The sequence below is a fragment of the Bos indicus genome, chromosome 5, assembly GCF_029378745.1.
Source record: "Bos indicus isolate NIAB-ARS_2022 breed Sahiwal x Tharparkar chromosome 5, NIAB-ARS_B.indTharparkar_mat_pri_1.0, whole genome shotgun sequence".
Classification (NCBI taxonomy): Eukaryota; Metazoa; Chordata; class Mammalia; order Artiodactyla; family Bovidae; genus Bos; species Bos indicus.
Window position 1 is genome coordinate 43,044,100 of NC_091764.1, and position 19,110 is coordinate 43,063,209.

General features: G+C 39.9%; 1 protein-coding gene across 2 annotated transcripts in view; it reads left to right on the forward strand.

Annotated features, from left to right (window-relative positions):
* PTPRB (protein tyrosine phosphatase receptor type B) overlaps positions 1-19,110 on the forward strand; it is a 126,591-nt gene that overhangs the window by 31,372 nt on the left and 76,109 nt on the right. Inside the window, exons 1-3 of one of the 2 annotated variants that reach the window (XM_070789280.1) lie at positions 4,115-4,660; positions 5,065-5,338; positions 18,410-18,685. In XM_070789280.1, the coding sequence (XP_070645381.1) occupies positions 4,607-4,660; positions 5,065-5,338; positions 18,410-18,685 (604 nt within the window). In that variant the 5' untranslated portion in view covers positions 4,115-4,606. Of the gene's footprint in view, positions 1-4,114; positions 4,661-5,064; positions 5,339-18,409; positions 18,686-19,110 lie in introns of those variants that run through there. The other variant, XM_070789279.1, reaches the window with a different exon arrangement.

Sequence of the window (19,110 nt, forward strand, 5' to 3'; positions counted from 1 at the left end):
CCAAGAGAAAACTGCAAGCACAAAGGCCCTGGAGCAGAAAAGAGTCAGCTCCTTAGGGTGTCTCCATAACTTATACAAGTCTTGGCACACAGTAGGTGCTCAGTCAGTATTTGCTAAATGAATGAGTAAATGGATTATTAGACCCAGGGTGCTAGAGCATAAGAGCCAAGCAAGAGAGAGGCATGCGGTGAGCAGAGGCCAGGTCATGAAAGACCTTTTAGGTCATGAGTGAGAAGTTTGAATTAACCAATCAGATTTACCAATCCACTCTCCCTGCATCCCCTCAAACTTCTCTGCACCCTGCTCAAACTTGGATGTAAAGTAACAATTCTCAAAACCTGGCCCCGGGACCCCTGATGATCAGTTGTATCATTCAACATGTATGTTCATAACATGAAAAGAATCATGCTATCATCTATGAATTCATAATTAATGAATGTCACTTAGAGAAATTATTCATTAATTGTTATGACTATTTGTTTAAAAGGCAGTTGTTTAACCATCAGTTTGATTTTAGATACATATCTAATAAAAAAAAACAGCCCCACCCTTCCCATGCAGTCTGGAAAAGATTTCATAGTGGCAAAGAGAAGTTATCCTTGAAAAGTTACAGAGGCTGACTCTAAATTTCTGGAACGCAGTAACTTATAAAGCAAATGCAGTGGCATTAAACAGGATTTGTTGTTGTTTAGTCGCTAAGTCCTGTCTGATTCTTTGTGACCCTATGGACTTCAGCATGCCAGGCTCTGTCCTTCACTAGTGAAAGTGAAGTCGCTCAGTCGTGTCCGACTCTTTGCAACCCCGTGGACTGTAGCCCACCAGGCTCCTCCTCCATGGGATTCTCCAGGCAAGAATACTGGAGTGGGTTGCCATTTCCTTCTCCAGGGAATTAAACAGGATAAATAGGTTCAAAAGAAGTTGAGGAATTCCAAACAACGATGAGAACAAAGAACAAAATGAATTATTTTATTTATACTTTGTACAGTAGTTTCAAATAAACTCCTTTTGTAAAAGATGTTATCTGGCAGATTTTCCCAGTCCCTTACTGCCTTGAATCTACTACACATCTCTCTAATTTTTCATATTCATACAAGTGTTTCTAAAAGGAAAATCAGCCTTTAAAATGTAATCAGTAAAAACCTGAGTTTAAACTTTCTCTCATTTCATAATATATTCATTCTTATGGGTTATTTAGGACCCACTAATTAATTGGGGGCTTTGCCATGAGCCTTAAGATTCTCAACAAAACAAAATAGTAATTATATATCTTTGGAAAAAAAAATCTCTGACTCCTAGTCCTTCATAGATTGCTGTAATTCTTCATACACATTGGTATCAAAATAGATAAAAGACACACAATCTTAAATGTACAATGTCTCTCTGATAGATCAATAATAAAATCATTGTACTTAAAAAAATTGCTCCTCCTTTTCCTAATTCCTATCCCCAGGGTTATTATTAGCAGGTCACTATTAATTATAGACTTTAGAAGCATTTGAAGAGTGTGGTGGGGATATTTTGTTATTGCCTTGTTTGACTAGTCCTCTTCACTTCTTTTTGTGTGTGTAGTTGCCTCTATTATAAGGCAGTATATTGCATTATATTCAGACAGTATATTATATATAAAAAATACAATTTTGAAGTTAACTGATAGGGTACAGTAAGTTGGTAATGTAATATTAAAAAAAAAAAAGAATGAGAAAGCTTGGAGAACAGAAAAAATAAGATTTAATGAAGTTGTGTGCAAAGGAAAGAGGAGTATTTAGTAAATTAGAGTGGAAAGATTCCAAACTGGGGGGCCAATCTATGAGAAAAAAAATGCAAAAACCTCACTGAAAAAGACAGAGAAGGATGGCCAGCAGAAGTTAGGTAAGTGGATCCTACGCAATGGATGAACTTAAAAAAGAGTGAAGTGTGTGATTTAGATGCAGTCTGTTACTAGGTTAACTGGCACTTGGACAGCACATTAAAGTTTGCAAAGGTGCTTTAAAATATGTAATCTTATTCTTCATAATCTCTCTGGGAAGTATTTAGAGTAGGCATTATTCCAGTTTTACAGACAAGGAAATCACATTGCTTTCTGAAAACACCAGAAAGGGAAATGGTGATGTTAAAAAAGAATAAAGCTGAAAAAGACTCCTGTAAAGGTCAAAGGCAGCTTGTAGGTTTACAGTATCTAAAGCGAAGAGAAGAGGAGTGTCTCTGATGATGCTGAAAGGCATGCTAGGCTGTGAATAGCCATTGAATTTGAGGGGTAAAATATGGAGGGTAAAGCGTTCTTTATTAAGACCAGTGACCTGGGCAAATAAATAAGAAAGATTCCATTTTCCTTAAAATACATACATATTTTAGGTTTGACCTTCTTTGAGTATTTGTGACTTGAAAAGGAGATTTGAGATCTCTAGTCTAGCTGCTGGAGAAGGAAATGGCATTCCACTCTAGTACTCTTGCCTGGAAAATCCCATGGATGGAGGAGCCTGGTAGGCTACAGTCTATCGGGTGTCGAAGAGTTGGACAGGACTGAATAACTTCACTTTCACTTTTCCCTTTCATGCGTTGGAGAAGGAAATGGCAACCCACTCCAGTGTTCTTGCCTGGAGAATCCCAGGGACGGAGGAGCCTGGTGGGCTGCCGTCTATGGGGTCTCACAGAGTTGGACACGACTGAAGAGACTTAGCAGCAGCAGCAGCAGCAGTGTAGCTGCAGAGTAACAACCCATAGAATCTTCCAAGGAGTAGAAACTTCAGTTTTTCATTAATTAAACAAAACAAAACATGATTTCTGAAAGAACTGAAATAATTTTCACTTCTTTACTTTTTTTCCTCAAAGTAGATACATTTGATATAGTATTCAATAATATACCTTTATGTATAATCTATTTGAAAGAGAAAAGAATGTCATCTTTCCAATTAATGTAGCTCTTCCATTCTGTTTTGAAAATCTCCTCTCAGCAATTGAGAAGGCAATGGCAACCCACTCCAGTACTTTTGCCTGGAAAATCCCATGGACCGAGGAGCCTGGTAGGCTGCAGTCCATGGGGTCGCTAGAGTCGGACACTACTGAGTGACTTCACTTTCCCTTTTCACTTTCATGCATTGGAGAAGGAAATGGCAACCCACTCCAGTGTTCTTGCCTGGAGAATCCCAGGGACGCGGAAGCCTGGTGGGCTGCCGTCTATGGGGTCGCACAGAGTCGGACACGACTGAAGCGACTTAGCAGCAGCAGCAGCAATTGTCAGAGATGGCACCCAAAGAAAAGTAACCAAACATTAGAAGCTTGTTGCAATACTTTGCTACTATCACCTCAGTCCTGTCCGACTCTTTGGGACCCCATGAACTATAAATCCCCAGGCTCCTCTGTCCATGGGATTTCCCAGGCAAGAATACTGAAGTGGACTGCCATTTGCTCTTCATTTATTGGGAACTTTTAAAATTTTCAGATACATGATTACTCAGGTACTGAGGCAACTGCTAAAAGTTAGCACAAAGTTAGTGCTTGAAACTAAGTGAATTTTGCTTTTTTGTAATATATGGGGAGCTGGGCCATTAAAGGTATTTCCCTCAAATCAGAGTTCATATTGCTTTCTTATATTCAATTATAGATGAAAACGACTTTAACTACTGAACCGTCAGTAATGAAACTGCTTTGCTTGTGGGCTGAACAAATGGTGGTGATTATGTATGTTCTTGGTTAGGACTATTTGCATAACATCTGGGGAGGGCACAGACCTCTACACAAGAGAAAGGGGAAAGTGAATGGCAGGAAAAAATGAAGGCCAAGTTGACAATGGACACCACCATTTTAGGGTCTTTCTCTTGGTGGTGTCAGGGGGATGCGCCTTGAGACAAATGAATGCTTTGAGGTGAGAAAGGCAGTAGCACTCTAATAAAAAGCTTTAGGAAAGCGTGAGGCGACCTAGGAAAATCTGCTGTGGTCAAGTTTAATCCTGGGAAAAGAGACCCTGGAGAAAGCAGATGAGGAAGATAGGAAGGAAGACAGGGAGGGGAGGCGCAGGGTGTGGGGGGAGGAAGAGGGCGGGGTGGGGAGCTGGAAAGTGAGAGGGGGCAGTCCAGATTGTGTGAAGACGGTGGGGTTGAGGACCACAGGGTGGGAAAAAAGTGAAATTCGCGCAGAAGGAGGCAGACCTCCGCGGACGCGGCCGGGACCCCTGGAGGGGGAGGCGGCGGCGAGGGGCGGCGCGGGTAGCTTGGCCCACCTCGTGCCCCCTTGGCAGCCTCAAGCCTTTGCTCCGCGGGGCTCCCTCCCTCGCCGGAGCATTGTTCCTTTGCCGGGAGACGAGGAAATTGCCTTTTGATTGCGGAAGTCCGCGGCCGGGGCCCGGGGCGAGGCAGCGCGGGTCAGAATGGCAGCGTGGGAAGGGCGGCGCGCTGCCGGCCCCAGCCGCCTCTCGCGTCGGCAGCCCGCCCGGGGCGGCAGCAGCAGCAGCGGCTGCGGCGGCCCCCGCGCGTCCCCAGCCCGGAGGCCGGCGCTCTGCGCCCGCGGGGCGCGCTAAGCGCGCACAACAAGTGGTCCGGGCTCCGCCGGCCGTCGGGCCGCGCGGCGCGTCCCATCCCCGCAGTAGAGTTTGGGGGAACCGCCGAGCGCCATGCGGAGCCATGGAGCCGGGCTGGCCCTGTGGACTGCGCTGAGCCTGCTGCAGGTGAGGGGCCGCGAAGAGGTCCCCGCGGGCGGCCGCGCCCCTCCCCTCCGAGGACCAGATTCTCACTCCGCTCTCTGGTCTCCTGGGCTGCATGTTGGAGAGGGAGGTGGCAGAATTTCTTCCTCTGCTTGGGGAACGGTGATCCTCTTCTGAGTCCCCAGCCAGACTGACAACTCGTGCCACAGAAGGCAAAAAGCCACCTTCTCTCTCCAGCTGCTCGGGAGAAAAAGCAGTTAGGGGAAAAGTGGCCACGCACTTCTTTTCTCTTGACTGGAGGGCGAAAGGATGCATGGGCTGAGGCTGGGGCCAGGGGTGAGTGGAGGCAGCTTGGGGAGCTTGCTACGGACTCATCCCTGAGCAGGGATAGATGGTGGGCTTCAGCTATTGTTCTGGTTCCTTTGCAGACTGGACTGGGGGAGCCAGTGAGATGCAACTTCACCTTGACAGAGTCCAGGGTCTCCAGCCGGTCCGTGTCTCTCCAGTGGAGAACTTTGGCGTTCCCCTGTAACTTTAACCTCACCTACAGCAGTGACACGTCGGGGGTCGCGTGGTGCCACCCTGTACGGATAGACAACACCACCTATGGATGTAACTCCGAGGATTTACAAGCGGGAACCATCTATAATTTCACTATTATGTCTCTGGATGGAGAAAAGAAAACTATGGTCTTGCAAACAGGTAAAAAGTGACAGGTGCAGCTGGAAGTCCAGGCCACTCCTGGCTGAGACCTACCTTTTCAAGCCAATGCTTCCTTTGAGTTCCAGGCATACAAAATAATGATAATAAAGGTAAAAACATCTGTAAGATTATTGACAAAGATTTCTACTCTCCTCAGATCTGGCAAGAAACAGCTTGGCTGACTTTCAGAGATGTCCCTAGTGCTGAAAACAGCGGACTAGCCACTTAAACAGGGAGAGCAGCAGAGAGAATAAGTGGGCTGTGGAGGGAATTTGTTAAAGTGGTGGGGTTTGAACTTCCAACACAAGAGTCAAGTCCTGGAATAATTTTAAGTCAGTGTTTTTAGAATAAATAACGGAAGTGCAATGATTAGGGATATGACTTTCCTCAACGTAGTTTTATTTTTGGAACCAGGACATGAAAATCATCAGGGATAGAATCATTCTTAGGGGGAAATTAGAAAAAGTCCCTCGAAATGAAGATATGAAATTTTTAATTTTTTTATCACTTGAGTAACTAAAACCATACAATATCAAAGAACATCTTTTGGTTACTCTGCAACCTAAATCAATCATTTTCTGTTCACTTTTGGTTAAACCTTCCATGCATGGTAAGAGTGTCTTTCCTGCCTTGGTTTTCTTATCTGTAAAATGAGAGTGTTAGACTTGGTCATTGAGGTCCAGGTTCCAACCAACAGCTTACTTAGGCGGGGGCTGTTGTGCGTGTTACCTCATTAATCCCCAGAGTCACCCCCATATATGCTGTAAATCCGCTAATGACTTCCATGTTTTATGACCTTATTAGTCTTCCTTTTAACATTATCTTTATTTGTTGCCATAGAGAAGCCTGACTTTCATCCAGAAAGTCAAATTTAACTGAAAAATTCCGGAAGTTAAATTTAGAAATGTGTTGTGCTTGCTAGTCTTTCACTTTCAGCCTGAACCAAGATCACTTCTTCAGCTATAGTTCTTTGAGAGGTGTGAGAATGGTGAGTTATCAGGGCTGTCACAACAGAGTCAGGAAATGTAAACAGATTCATATGATAAGCCAATTAATTATTCTCTTATTAAGAATGCCCAGTTACTTCAGATGAAAGATAATTTCTGAGATTTGCAAGAACCTGAATTGAAAAGAGGCACCACTTGTTAAGAACACAGTTGTGTTCTTATATAGAATCAAAGAGAGTCCAAAATCATTGACATAATAATAACATTTTACAGAAGTTTTAGTGGCCGGGTTTTTTAGTTATAAAGTTCTTAATTTCTTGGTATATGAAGGTAGTTCCATAAACACTCAGATTGCTAATATTTATGACAGAACTTCTAGATGTGTTGTTTACATTTGATAAGGTGTCTGTATTGAATGGAGCAGAATGATTTTTAGAAACAGATGAGCCTTCAGAAGCTTAAGGGAGAAAAAATGAAGACATTAAGCAAGAATACATTGATTTAACCCAGAGGTTTTACTTTTTTGAAAAACAAAATTGATAAAAATGAACTCACTGTGGTGTCACTAGTTAGAATAAGTTTAGAGTTAATTAGTGCGTGTGTTTCAAGTCCAGAGACATTTGTGAAATGTAAGAAATATTTGCATTTTATTGACTATGTTGAATTAAAAAAAAGACAATCAGCATTCACAGTTGTTAGCATTCAGTGTCTCATCATTTTCCTTAAGGATTCATCTTTTACAGTACTACAAATAGACTTTTCACCACAAATTTTATGAGCTCCGTGCCAAATGTGAAGAATGAAATTTGATCAACAGTGATGTTTGTATAATGATAAGTTTTTCATAGTTATTTGTATGATGGTATAACCTTACTTAGGATTCTCTATATTTAAAAATAATTTACTTAACTAAATATTTTTTAATTAAGATATTTTTACAAATGTTTCAGAATATTTTTGGTTGATTATTTATTTTTTGTCAGCACTTTTTGTGCTTCCTATATTTTAAGGACATATGTGAGTTTTTATTCTAAGTTTAGAGAAAGTACTGGTATCCCTCTAGTATCAATTGGTAAGCTACAGAGATGAATGCCACAAATCATATTTTATTGTTATAAAAGCAGGATCAACTAGTCACATAATATTGAGTCTGAGATATAACTTCAGACCAAAAAAGTCATTCAGATATGTTGTCCTTTTCTTATTCCGTTATGCCTGTGTTATCATTACAGAGTAAAATAGAGTGAGAGCAAGGCATGATATGGCTGGAGATATAGCAGTTGCTTAGATTATCTCTGTGTCATTCCAAGTGGGATTTGTCTGGTTATTTTTCCTGGTAAATTATCTAAAAATAGTTATTTTAGTAATGTAGACATGACCTTAAAATAAAATTTAACTAAATAGGAACTATTTCAGCAACAGTCAGTTTTCACTCCAGATTTAAAATCAGAATTGGAAAACCTATGTGGATTCAAATTCAGTTCAACAAACATTTATCAGGCACAGATACTGTAGGGAATTAGGCCAGGTAGTGATTAATAAAGATGACAAAGCATGGTCTCTGTCCTTGTAGTCTTCCATAGAGGTGAGAGAAGTTCAGGATAAGGGTGGTGACAGAGCCTTACCACTTCTTCCCGTTGAATACCCTGCTCTGCTTCTCTTGGATGTATTTGGTCATAAACGATCAATGCAAGAACTGTAATAATTTGAAAGCCAAATTATCTAGTTGTAAATTATTAGAAACAGATTATAAATTTGAAAACCTCAACACTTCTGTTAATACTCTGTCCTCGGAATACAGATCAGAGACTGCAAACTGGTAGCCCCTGGGGTGTTGAAACAGTACGTGAGCCAAACAAAATCTACTATTTAGGCTCCTTGACACCCCCAGGGGCCACCAGTGCACAGCCTCTGATATAGACTCTGAGGACCCAGTGTTCACAAAAGTGTGGAGGTTTTCAATATTTGTTATCTGCATAATTTATTTCGATAGATCTTGTTTGGTTCATGTAATGTTTGTGAAAAATTCAGATTATTTCACCAGCATTAAGCTGAAAATTCACATAAATACCAGATATATTGATTACCTTAAAATATTGGAAGATTTGGCAAAACTTGATCATTCTGCCTGGACCTCTCTAAAGCTGAATTGTGGCTTTTCTCCTTTCAGGTACCAGTTGCCCCGAATCCCCTGGACTGGGGATTATTTATTTCCTTACCTTAAAGTATCCTAAGGACATTAGTGTTTGCTTACATGAACCTGTAGAGTTTTCATTTAGAAATTTGGGGGAATTTTTATCTTTCCACGAATAAGAAGTAGTTCTTCAGGACCTAAAATGGCATCTAGCCCATGGTAGGTGTTCAGTAAATATTGATTAATTGGATGGAAAGATGGATTGATGAATGGAGAGATGAATGGGTGGACCTATGAATGAATAAATAGATGATAGACAAATATTAATAAATGAAATTAATACTTTAGGGGGAAAATGTATGTAAAGAAAGTGAAAGTGAAGTTGCTCAGTTGCATCTGACCCTTTGTGACCCCATGGACTGTAGCCTACCAGGCTCCTCTGTCCATGGGATTTTCCAGGCAAGCGTACTGGAGTGGGTTGCCATTTCCTTCTCCAGGGGATCTTCCCAACTCAGGGATTGAAGCCAGGTCTCCCACATCACAGGCAGAGGCTTTACCGTCTGAGCCACCAGGAAAGCTGAATGTATGTAAAAATATGGTCTATTTTCCTTGGGTTATAGGTAAGTTATGGAGCCCAGGGAAGTAATCTGATGGTAGGGAACTTTACCGATAGGAAGAATATCTTTGTGTCATATACTTTCTTGTTAGTCACTGTCAGGTTCTTATCAATCAGCCTAGTGTGCTTTAGTCCTGTCCAACTCTTTGTGACCCTGTGGACTGTAGCCTACCAGGCTCCTCTGTCCATGGGATTCTCCTGGCAAGAATACTGGAGTGGGTTTCCATGCCCTCCTACAGGGGATCTTCCCAACCCAGGGATCGAACCTGAGTCTCTTAACATCTCTTGCATTGGCAAGTGGATTCTTTACCACTAACGCCACCTGGGAAGCCCTGCTAATCAGCCTAGAACAAAAAGGCAAAAGAATTAGCTCTTTAACGTTAGCTCCTGTGTTTTTAACTTTTAAAAAACTTTAATTACCTAATTACTATGTCAGTTATTATTTCCACCTCAACATGTTTTATTAGTTTACCAGGGCTTCCATAACAAAATACCACAGACTGGGTGGCTTTAACAATAAATGTATTTTCTCATGGCTCTAGAGCCTAGAAGTCCCAGATCAAGTTGTCAGCAAGTTTCTTCTAAGGCTCCTCTGACTGTCTTGCAGATGACCACCTCACTATGTCCTTACTTGGTCCTTCATCTGTGTCGTCTATGATCTAATCTCCTCTTCTTATAAGGACACCGGTCATATTAGAGTAGGAAGCACCTTAAAGACCCCATTTTAATCAATTACCCCTTTAGAGATCTTATCTTCAAATACAGTCACATTATGAAGTATTGGTAGTTAGGGCTTTAACATATGAATTTTAGAGAGATGCAATTCAGTTCATAACACTCACGTAGCTCTAAACACAGGTCATTATTTTTCAGCACTGTCTGTAACCTATGGCATCAACATCTGTTGCAGGGTTTGTTATAAAAGCATATTGTTGGCTTCTACCTCATATGTGATGAATTTAAAAGTAGAGGGTGGGAAGATTTGGGAGAATGACATTGAAACATGTAAAATATCATGTAAGAAACAAGTTGCCAGTCCAGGTTCGATGCACGATATTGGATGCTTGGGGCTAGTGCACTGGGACGACCCAGAGGGATGGTATGGGGAGGGAGGAGGGAGGAGGGATCAGGATGGGGAACACATGTATACCTGTGGCGGATTCATTTTGATATTTGGCAAAACTAATACAATTATGTAAAGTTTAAAAATAAAATTAAAAAAATAAATAAATAAAAGTAGAGCCTAGGGCATCTGATTTTAAACAAATATCAAAGTGAATCATTGCATACTGAAGTTCAAGAGATAATGATATAGTTTTTCTATTATTCATTGGCATTAAGATTTTGGTAACCATTTCCTCTTATGCCTGGTTAATTCTATAATGCTTAGAAGTATTTATTGTCTTTCCCAAGAAGAAAATAATACTCTAATATTTGTCTTGTACTCCTGTAGTATTTAAAATACTTTCATCTACCTTGTTTCATAAGTAAAAGTATAAAATATATATATTTAACTGATTGTTTATATATATGTTACATATATTGTTTATATATATATTTAATACATTTAAACATATATTGTTTAATTATATCCACATGGCAATCCTGTGGAGGGAGTGTCATGAGGCACAGGTTACATAGTGATTTAGAGATGAGTTCTGAAAGCAGCTGCCTCCATTCCTTACTAACCAAGTTGCCTTGGCCTAGTTATTAACCTTTTCTAATCTCTAAAATCGTGACAATAATAAAAGTAATGCTCACTTCATAGGGTGTGAGGTTTTGAGGTTTTGATTCAGACATGAATTCTACAACCGGTTTTGTTACATACTAAGTGTGAAATGTTTCCTGTTGTTACTTTCAGTTTGGAGACGAGATTGATATTCATAAGAATTAACTAATCACAAATCCATACTGTTAACAAACATAGACCTCGAACCCTGACTTACTGGCCCCAACTCCTACTCCTATTCTTTCTATTACTCTGTAGAATGGATATAATTTTTAAGTTGGCTTTTGTTCTTTCAAATTACCTGTGATAGTTTGTTGTTACTTTTCAACTCAACCTTTAAAGAGAAGAAAATATATTACAAAATACTTTAAATCTATAGATACTTAGCCCACTCAAGGGTAGAATAATGATTAAAAGTGTGTTAGTGTGATGAAATAATATTGATTTTGATTGTGTTGTACTTCTGGTGATGGGCTTCAGTATTTAGGAATCAGCGATTTGCAAGGTATTTATTTCAGGAATTTTAAGGTCAAGTTGAGTTCCATATATGAAATGGACCAACCTAGTTCTCTGAATGTGACTTTGTGTGTGTTTGGAAGCTTCTGCCATTAGTCTGACTTCTGTAGGTGGGCATGGCATTCTGCACATTACCAAAAAGTAAAATCTAATTTGTCCAGACGAAATGGAAGAAAATTTATTATGTCTTCCATTCCCAGACACCAATTCCCTGGAATCCCCCTGGGGGATAGAGGATAATGCTGACTACTTTCTAACATTGTAGGAGAAGTCAAGGCCATTCTATATGTAGGAATGTATATAAACAAAGATGAATCTATGCAACTGAAATTAACATGGTAGATACACATACAGATTTCCAGGGATTGGGGGTTTTGCTTTTGTTCTTATTCCTTCTAGACGGAAGAACCCAAATACCTAAAAAATAAGCAGAATAGTATTATGAATGACCATGTACTTACACATTACCTACTGTTAACAGTTACTAACTGACAGACAATCTTGTTTCATCTATATCCCCACTCACTCCCTAACCATGTATCATATCAACACAGCCCAAGTCATTATTTAATTTCATTTATAAATATTTCAGTATGCATTTCTGAATGATAAGCATTATTTTTAACATAACCACAGTATCAATATCGGACCTAACATTAACTGTAATTCCTTGGTACTGAGATGTCCAGGTTCAGAAGCACACATCAAGCAACAGCACATGAATTTCTACATAAGAGAGACTTCTGGGCAGCAGTCTGTTTGGAAGAGGAGGCCAAAGGACTTCCCTTTATACTGCATTTATATAATATTGAGAAAATCTCAATTGGTTTTGCTTTTCTGGCACACTGCGTGGTGTGCAGGATCTTAGTTCCCCGACCAGGGATCAAACCCAGGGCCCCAGCAATGAAAATACTGACTCTTAACCGTTGGACCAGCAGGGAATTCCCAAGAAAACCTCCACTGTTAACATCAAAGAGAAGAGTGGGACTGCTGAAGGATATCCTGGGCCTGAGGGTATTAAAGTCTCTATCAGCTGTCAGGGTCCCCTCGGTGTTGACACAGTTCTCTAATACTCGACGGAAATGAGCTTTTCAGTGCTGTAGTTCTTGCCTGGAGAATCCCAGGGACGGCGGAGCCTGGTGGGCTGCTGTCTATTGGGTCGCACAGAGTCGGACACGACTGACTTGACTTAGCAGCAGCAGCAGCTGAAGCTTAAACTGCCCTCTCACTCTGCAATGGCCTCTCTTTGATTTCTAAATCCTGCTTGACCTTCCAACTTGCTCAAGTTCATTTCCTTCATGAAGCCCACCTCTGAGATCTTCATCCTTGAATGTCATTCCCCTTGTGCATTTTCAGCATTGACACTGACCTGTATTACCCTGAACAGCAAGAACAGTAGCAGTGCTCACACCAAGTGGCATTTTCTGAGGCCTCACCACATGCCTGGGCTATACTTAACACTTTGCCTCCATTACCTCTTAACACTGCAACTCTGTAAAGCAGGTGTCCCATTTTACAGATGAGGAGACTTAGCCTCGATGCAGTTAAGTGACTTGCCTAAAGTCACTGTTTAAAGTGACATCGTTGGGATTTGAACACAGGTATAGTGTGACATCAAAGTCAGCCTCCCTGATAAGTCACCTCTGTGTTTACTTTTTTCACAAGTCCTATGTGCCTGAGTAAACTGTAGACTCTCAGAGGCCAAATATGGTGACCTGTAAAATAATATGGTATCCCTCACTGTTGTTAATCATGATGCAGTGATTGTCTAACCTGATTTAATTTCAAGGCTGTTAAAACTTTGAAAGTTCTTTGCTACCTGAACTTTATGTCTAATGTATAAAGTTGATAAATGAAATGTATTATTAGCATAATATGGTATACATCATCTTATAAATCAGAAAGCTGACTATAGTCAAACTGCAACAAAGTAAAATAAAATCGTTGTTGTTTAGTCACTAAGTCTTGTCCGACTCTTTTGCAACCCCTTGTGCTGTAGCCCAGCAGACTCCATTGGATTTCCCAGGCAAGAACACTGGAGTGGGTTTCCATTTCCTTCTCCAGTGGATCTTCCTGATCCAGGGATTGAACCCATGTTGCCTGCACAGGCAGGCGGATTCTTTACCACAAAGCTACCAGGGAAGCCCTTTGAAAGAGATTTGCCTCTCTATGCATGTGTGCTAAGTCACTTCGGTCGTGTCAGACTGTTTGCGACCCTATGGACCGTAGCCCGCCAGGCTCCTTTGTCCACGAGATTCTCCAAGCAAGAATATTGGAGTGGGTTGCCATGCTCTCCTCCAGGGGATCTTCCTGACCCAGGGATCAAATCTGAGTCTCTTATGTCTCCTGCATTGGAAGGTGGGTTCTTTACCACTACTGCAACCTGGGAAGCTCTTCCTCTTTATAAATGTATTTAACTACAGATTGTGAGAGCAGTGGCTTTCTCATTTTCTTCTTCTGCCCATTTTCAAAAACCCATACCAAGGAATGGTTTGTGGCTTTTGCCTCACCCTGACTGTGTTTCCATGATAAAATTCCCAATTAGTTTATATGAATAGTTGATGTTCACACCGTTTTATGTAGAGGGCTACTAAATGCAGCTTCTGGTCTCCTAGCCACCCTGCTTTTAACTAGAATAGTATCATAATTCCTGTAAAGGTACAGAAGTTGACTCTGTAATCACATAAAATCACATAGATCTCTTGGACTGAAGTTAGTGCTGAAACGTAAGGTGTGTGTTGGAGAGGTGGGTGGAGGATAGTATCCTGCTTGAGGAGACCTTGAGTTTCTGTGGAGAAATTCAGACTTCATCTCATGAAGAATTCTTGGTGCTTCCTAGGAAATCAGGATGGCAGATGGGAGAGATATACAAAGCAATTATTTGGCAATAGTGGGAGAAAGACAGAAAATAAGAAAGACACTTGGAGTAATCCGACACAACACAAGGAACACCAGGTTAAGAGAGTAGGAGATAAAAAGGAATAGACAAGAAAAATAATTTTAAAAAATCGATAGAATGTTCCTGGATGTGGAATTAGATTTAGCTTTTATTAATGTTGTTATTCATTTATCTGTATTACAGTGTCCAAACCATCATCAAAGCTTCATCAAATGAAGCTTCTATAAATTTGTCTATTATTTTTCTTAGACATCTGGTTTGATTTTTTGTTATACTGACCATGAGACTCATGGTCATCATTTTCCACCCTGGAACAAGTAAGGTGTGATACAAAAGAACTCACTGGGAGCCAGATGTTAGAAGCTCAGCTGAATTACCTGTGTAATGTAAACGAGTCACTTAATGCCTCTTATCGTCTTCTCCAAAGCACATTGTAAATGACCAGATCCTACGCATGTATACTCTGTGCTATATGATTTCAAAAAAAGCTTTTGAAACTAACTTATGAATTGTCTGCTCTCTTGTTATAAGGCTAAGTTTATTTCCAAAATACATACTAACATTTTGAATTCTAAACACTCCTCAAATTCTTATAGCAATAGATAATAATGCTTTAATGGCTATACAAAAGAATTTTTAAAATATTACTTCCATTTTATACATGTGGGTTTTTCTCTATCCTTAAGTCAATTAAAAAAAAAAAAAGGAAGAATCTGTTTTGGTTCAGGAATTTGACTAAACTTTATCAGAAAAAGCAAATCGACAGCAAACCTACTTATGAAATTCTAGGGCTTCCTGATAATGAAATTTACTGAAACTGAGCAGCTGAATACTGCAGAATTTGCATTTGGCACTCCACATTTCAGGTCTGTCCGGAAGCAAGAAATACAAACAAAGACATCTTAATTTTATGGCTAATGATAAATTTTGATATATTGGTTGAGATTAAATTATTGATTTATGGTTTCCAATAGTTCTCATAGCTTAATAATACTTCACTGGTTACTGTATGTATGAGAGCTGTGGATGGAAAAACAAGAAAGGCTATAAATGCACACATGTGTACATTGGTAACTTTTAGCCATCAGCATAAATTATATAAGTCAAGTAGGGTTTTCTAATTACATATGATCTTCATATGATAATATTACAGACATATGACTAAATTTTCAAATAGCATTAAAACTCTCTTTCATATGTCTATCTAGGTATCTAGATAGATACCTATCTACATAGGTAGATGATATATAGATGGATAGGTAGATAGATGGACAGACAGAGAAATCGTTGAAATTAGCATCCTGATGGAAGTACCTAATTTGTTTCTAATCAAATATTGAAAACTTTAAAAAATTTAATACAGCAGAATTTTCCTTGGTCTTAGACTGAAATGTCTGAAAACTATTGCACTCCTGCTGCATGCGTAGCAATAGTGGATGTCTGCCAGCAAAGGCCTTTATCACAGCATAAATGGGGTTTTAAGTGTTTGTTTCCAGTGCAGGTTCTTGCAGCCCAGGCACTTCCCAATCTCATTGTTCCTTTGTTCTAGCGGATGTACAAAGGGTTGACTGTTTTGTTTTCTGGCTCAGAGAGATTAGATAAAGCCTGCATTTCTGAACTTCACCCTCTAGGCACGCAACCTTAAAATTCATTTTTTATAGCTTTTATTTTGCAAATTATGTATGTTTAGATCATAAGGATCATAACGTCACTTTCTTTAACCTTTACCTGGCTGCGCTGTGCATGTAGGTGACAGTATTGATTCCATTTGAACAATCACTGGAAAGCATCTCTTTCTCTTGTTCTTGTCCTTAAAATGCCTCTTCAGCAAAAACGCATCACCTCAGTTGGCTATGACAAGGTTGCTCTTGAGTTTCTCGGGTTATGAGAACCTCATGATAACAAGGAAACTTTCTGTGAGGGGAAATTGTGTTCTTTCCTTTTATTATGGCGTCTATAATTGTAGACTGTTATGTAGGATAGAAAATTTAAATAATATTGCCACACATATACACAGACACAAACCCATACTGTTTTTCCTCAAGAACCCATAAATGAGAATCATCTTGGGAATTTTTTTATTTATTTTATCTTAAGGGTTAGAAAGTTAGTTCATGAGAATAAATTGATAAGATTTTTCCAAGTTTTTTTTTTCTTAAGAAAAGCGATTAATGCCATTATCAGTTTAGTCTCTAAAAAATATTGTATTCCAGTTTTGCCTCCATTCTGTCAGTGATTCGGAGGAAATTTCTTTTTTATGATCTCACAGACAGAATACGTTGTATATCAGGTGAAGTCTCTGATATATCTTGTTACTCCTCCAAACATTTAAGAATATAGGTACTGTTGTTATGTTCACCAGACAGGGGGAGAAATGGAGGCTTAGAAGGTTAAGTAACTTCCAGAGGGTCTCATGACTGATACATGAGGGAGCCAAAATTTGAATTGAGTTCTGACTCCAAAGCCCACTCTCTCTGCCACTACTTATATAACGAGATTGTCCCAACTAGAAGAGGAATAATAGTAATAGTAATAATAGCAAACATTGAACACCACATGCCAGACACTTTTGTAAGTTCTCTAGATAAAATACTCAATTTCATCTTCATAACAGATCTACTGAAAAGATAGTATTGTTATCAGCATTGCATAGAGGACACGGCTGAGGCACAGGGACGTTACAGAATTGCTATACAGCTACAAAGCGGGAGACCCGATTCAGGACTCTAGAGTCTACACTGTTTAGGTGAACCTGTGCTGCTAGGGTATAAACCACAGAACCGTGTCCTCCTAGCTCACCTGTGCTGTGGAGTCCCAAAGTTTGCTGCCTTGACTTAGCTGTATTTAGCCTATGTGTGGCATCTATGGGGAATATAGAGTAAGATTACCTTGTTCCTATTTATATTTATGCTAATAACAAGTGAAGACTTTCTTAAAACATATACTGTTCTAGGAAGATGCTAGAATTTCTTATTTCGTGAGTAAAATATAATTTACCAGATTGTAGATAAGAATTGAGATCACTATGCCATGCCACTAAAACAGTTAACCTGACTCTTGAAATTTAGTCTCCAGTATCTGGGGCTCATTTCTTAAAACAAAAGCCAGGTTGGATTTCTGAAAACTATGTATATGTTACTGTCAACATTTCTTCTCCCCATATTCAGGGTGAGGAGAGCCTCGTTGCTCAGATGGTCCCACAGCATCATCTGCTCTCTAATCTTATTGACTTAGTTCCTAACCTGGAGATGTAACAGTCATCCTAGTTCAAGTTCTACAGTGAAGATTCAGGACACAGGAAACAGGACTCCTCAAACTGACCCATGGCTTTGAGAATTGAAACTAAGTGCATAGCCAGGTGCAGGGCTAACCCATTCCCGTCTGCTCTAAGAGTTTTGGCAGCTCCAAAATGTCCCAGAACTCAAGTTTAAAAAAATCTAGGGACATAAGGAATCCCAATTTCTAAAAATATTTATTTGGCTGAGTTGGGTCTTAATTATAGCACACAGGATCTTCACTGCATAATGCGGGATCTTTCCTTGCGGTGCACAGACTCCCTAGTTGTGGGGCATGGGCTTAGTTGGTCCAGGACATGTGGGATCTTAGTTCCCCGACCAGGGATTAAACCCACATCCCCTGCATTACAAGCAGATTCTTAACCACTGGACTACCAGGGAAGTCCCAGGGAATCCCTGTTGTTGGGAGTATTCATTTTGGTGAACATACCTAACCTTGGCTTCATTATCAGGTTTGTATCTTTTGTGGCTTTCTGATACCTAAGAACAACCCAAAGTTTTGTAAATGTAACCCCCTAAGCCCCACAACCTAAAAAAGAGAACATTTAGCAGACATTTTAAAATTATTTCTTAATATCTTTATTTTCTGCTGAGATTTTCAGTATTTATCCAGGAAGAGCCTGGATGTTTGTCAGTGTTTGAAAAATGCAAAACCTGCAAGCCAAAGAAAATGTAACCTTGCTTGGATCTCCAAGCTCAGAGATGTCGTAACAAAAAAGTTTTATTAGAGAAAAAGGAGTTTATATGACTAATAGCTAAGGTAGATTCCTTTTTTAAGTACAGTGGTTTGGAAGTAGTGTAAAATGCCCATTCATATCATGGGCAGCAGAGTTCTGAAAGCGTTGAAGGAAACTGAGTCTGGATTGTAGCAAGGTAAGAGTGCATCTGCAAAAGTCCTCAAGCCACCTTCTCTTTTTTGGTTTTTGCCCCACAGATCCTTTACCTCCTGCTAGGTTTGAAGTCAGTAAAGAGAAAACTACTACCACCAGTTTGCATGTTTGGTGGACTCCTTCCTCGGGAAAAGTCACCTGGTATGAGGTACAGTTACTTGATGATAACCAAAAGATACAGACGGCCCAAATTCAAGAAAGAGCTTCACGGAATGAATACACATTTTTCAACCTCACTGCTGGTAATAAATATAATATTGCCATCACAGCTGTTTCTGGGGATAAACGTTCCTCTACAATGTATGCCAATGGATCAACAGGTAAGATTTGTTTACATGTAGTTGGGTATTTAATAGTCTATACTCCTTTTGAAGTTATATTAGATTCAGGAAAAAGGAGTAAGAATGCTGTGAGATCAACAATAGACAGACAGACAGACAGACAACGAAACTGTTTGATAATAGAGGAAAGACTGGACTGGCAACAAGGAGGTGGGATTGGGCTGCCCCCTTGCCAGGTGATTTTGAGCACGTTGTGGAACTTCTCTGGGACCGGGACTTTCTCCAGTCTTTGCTTATGCCCATGCTTCCCAGTATCAGTGGCACATCACCATTTCCTTCCATAACTCACTGTCTTACCATTCACTCTCCACTGATTTTCTCTCCTGCTTTATTGCTCTTTCAATTTTTCATCTTCTATAGTTCTTTCTTTTCTCTTTTCCTCTTACTGCTATGCCACATCATAC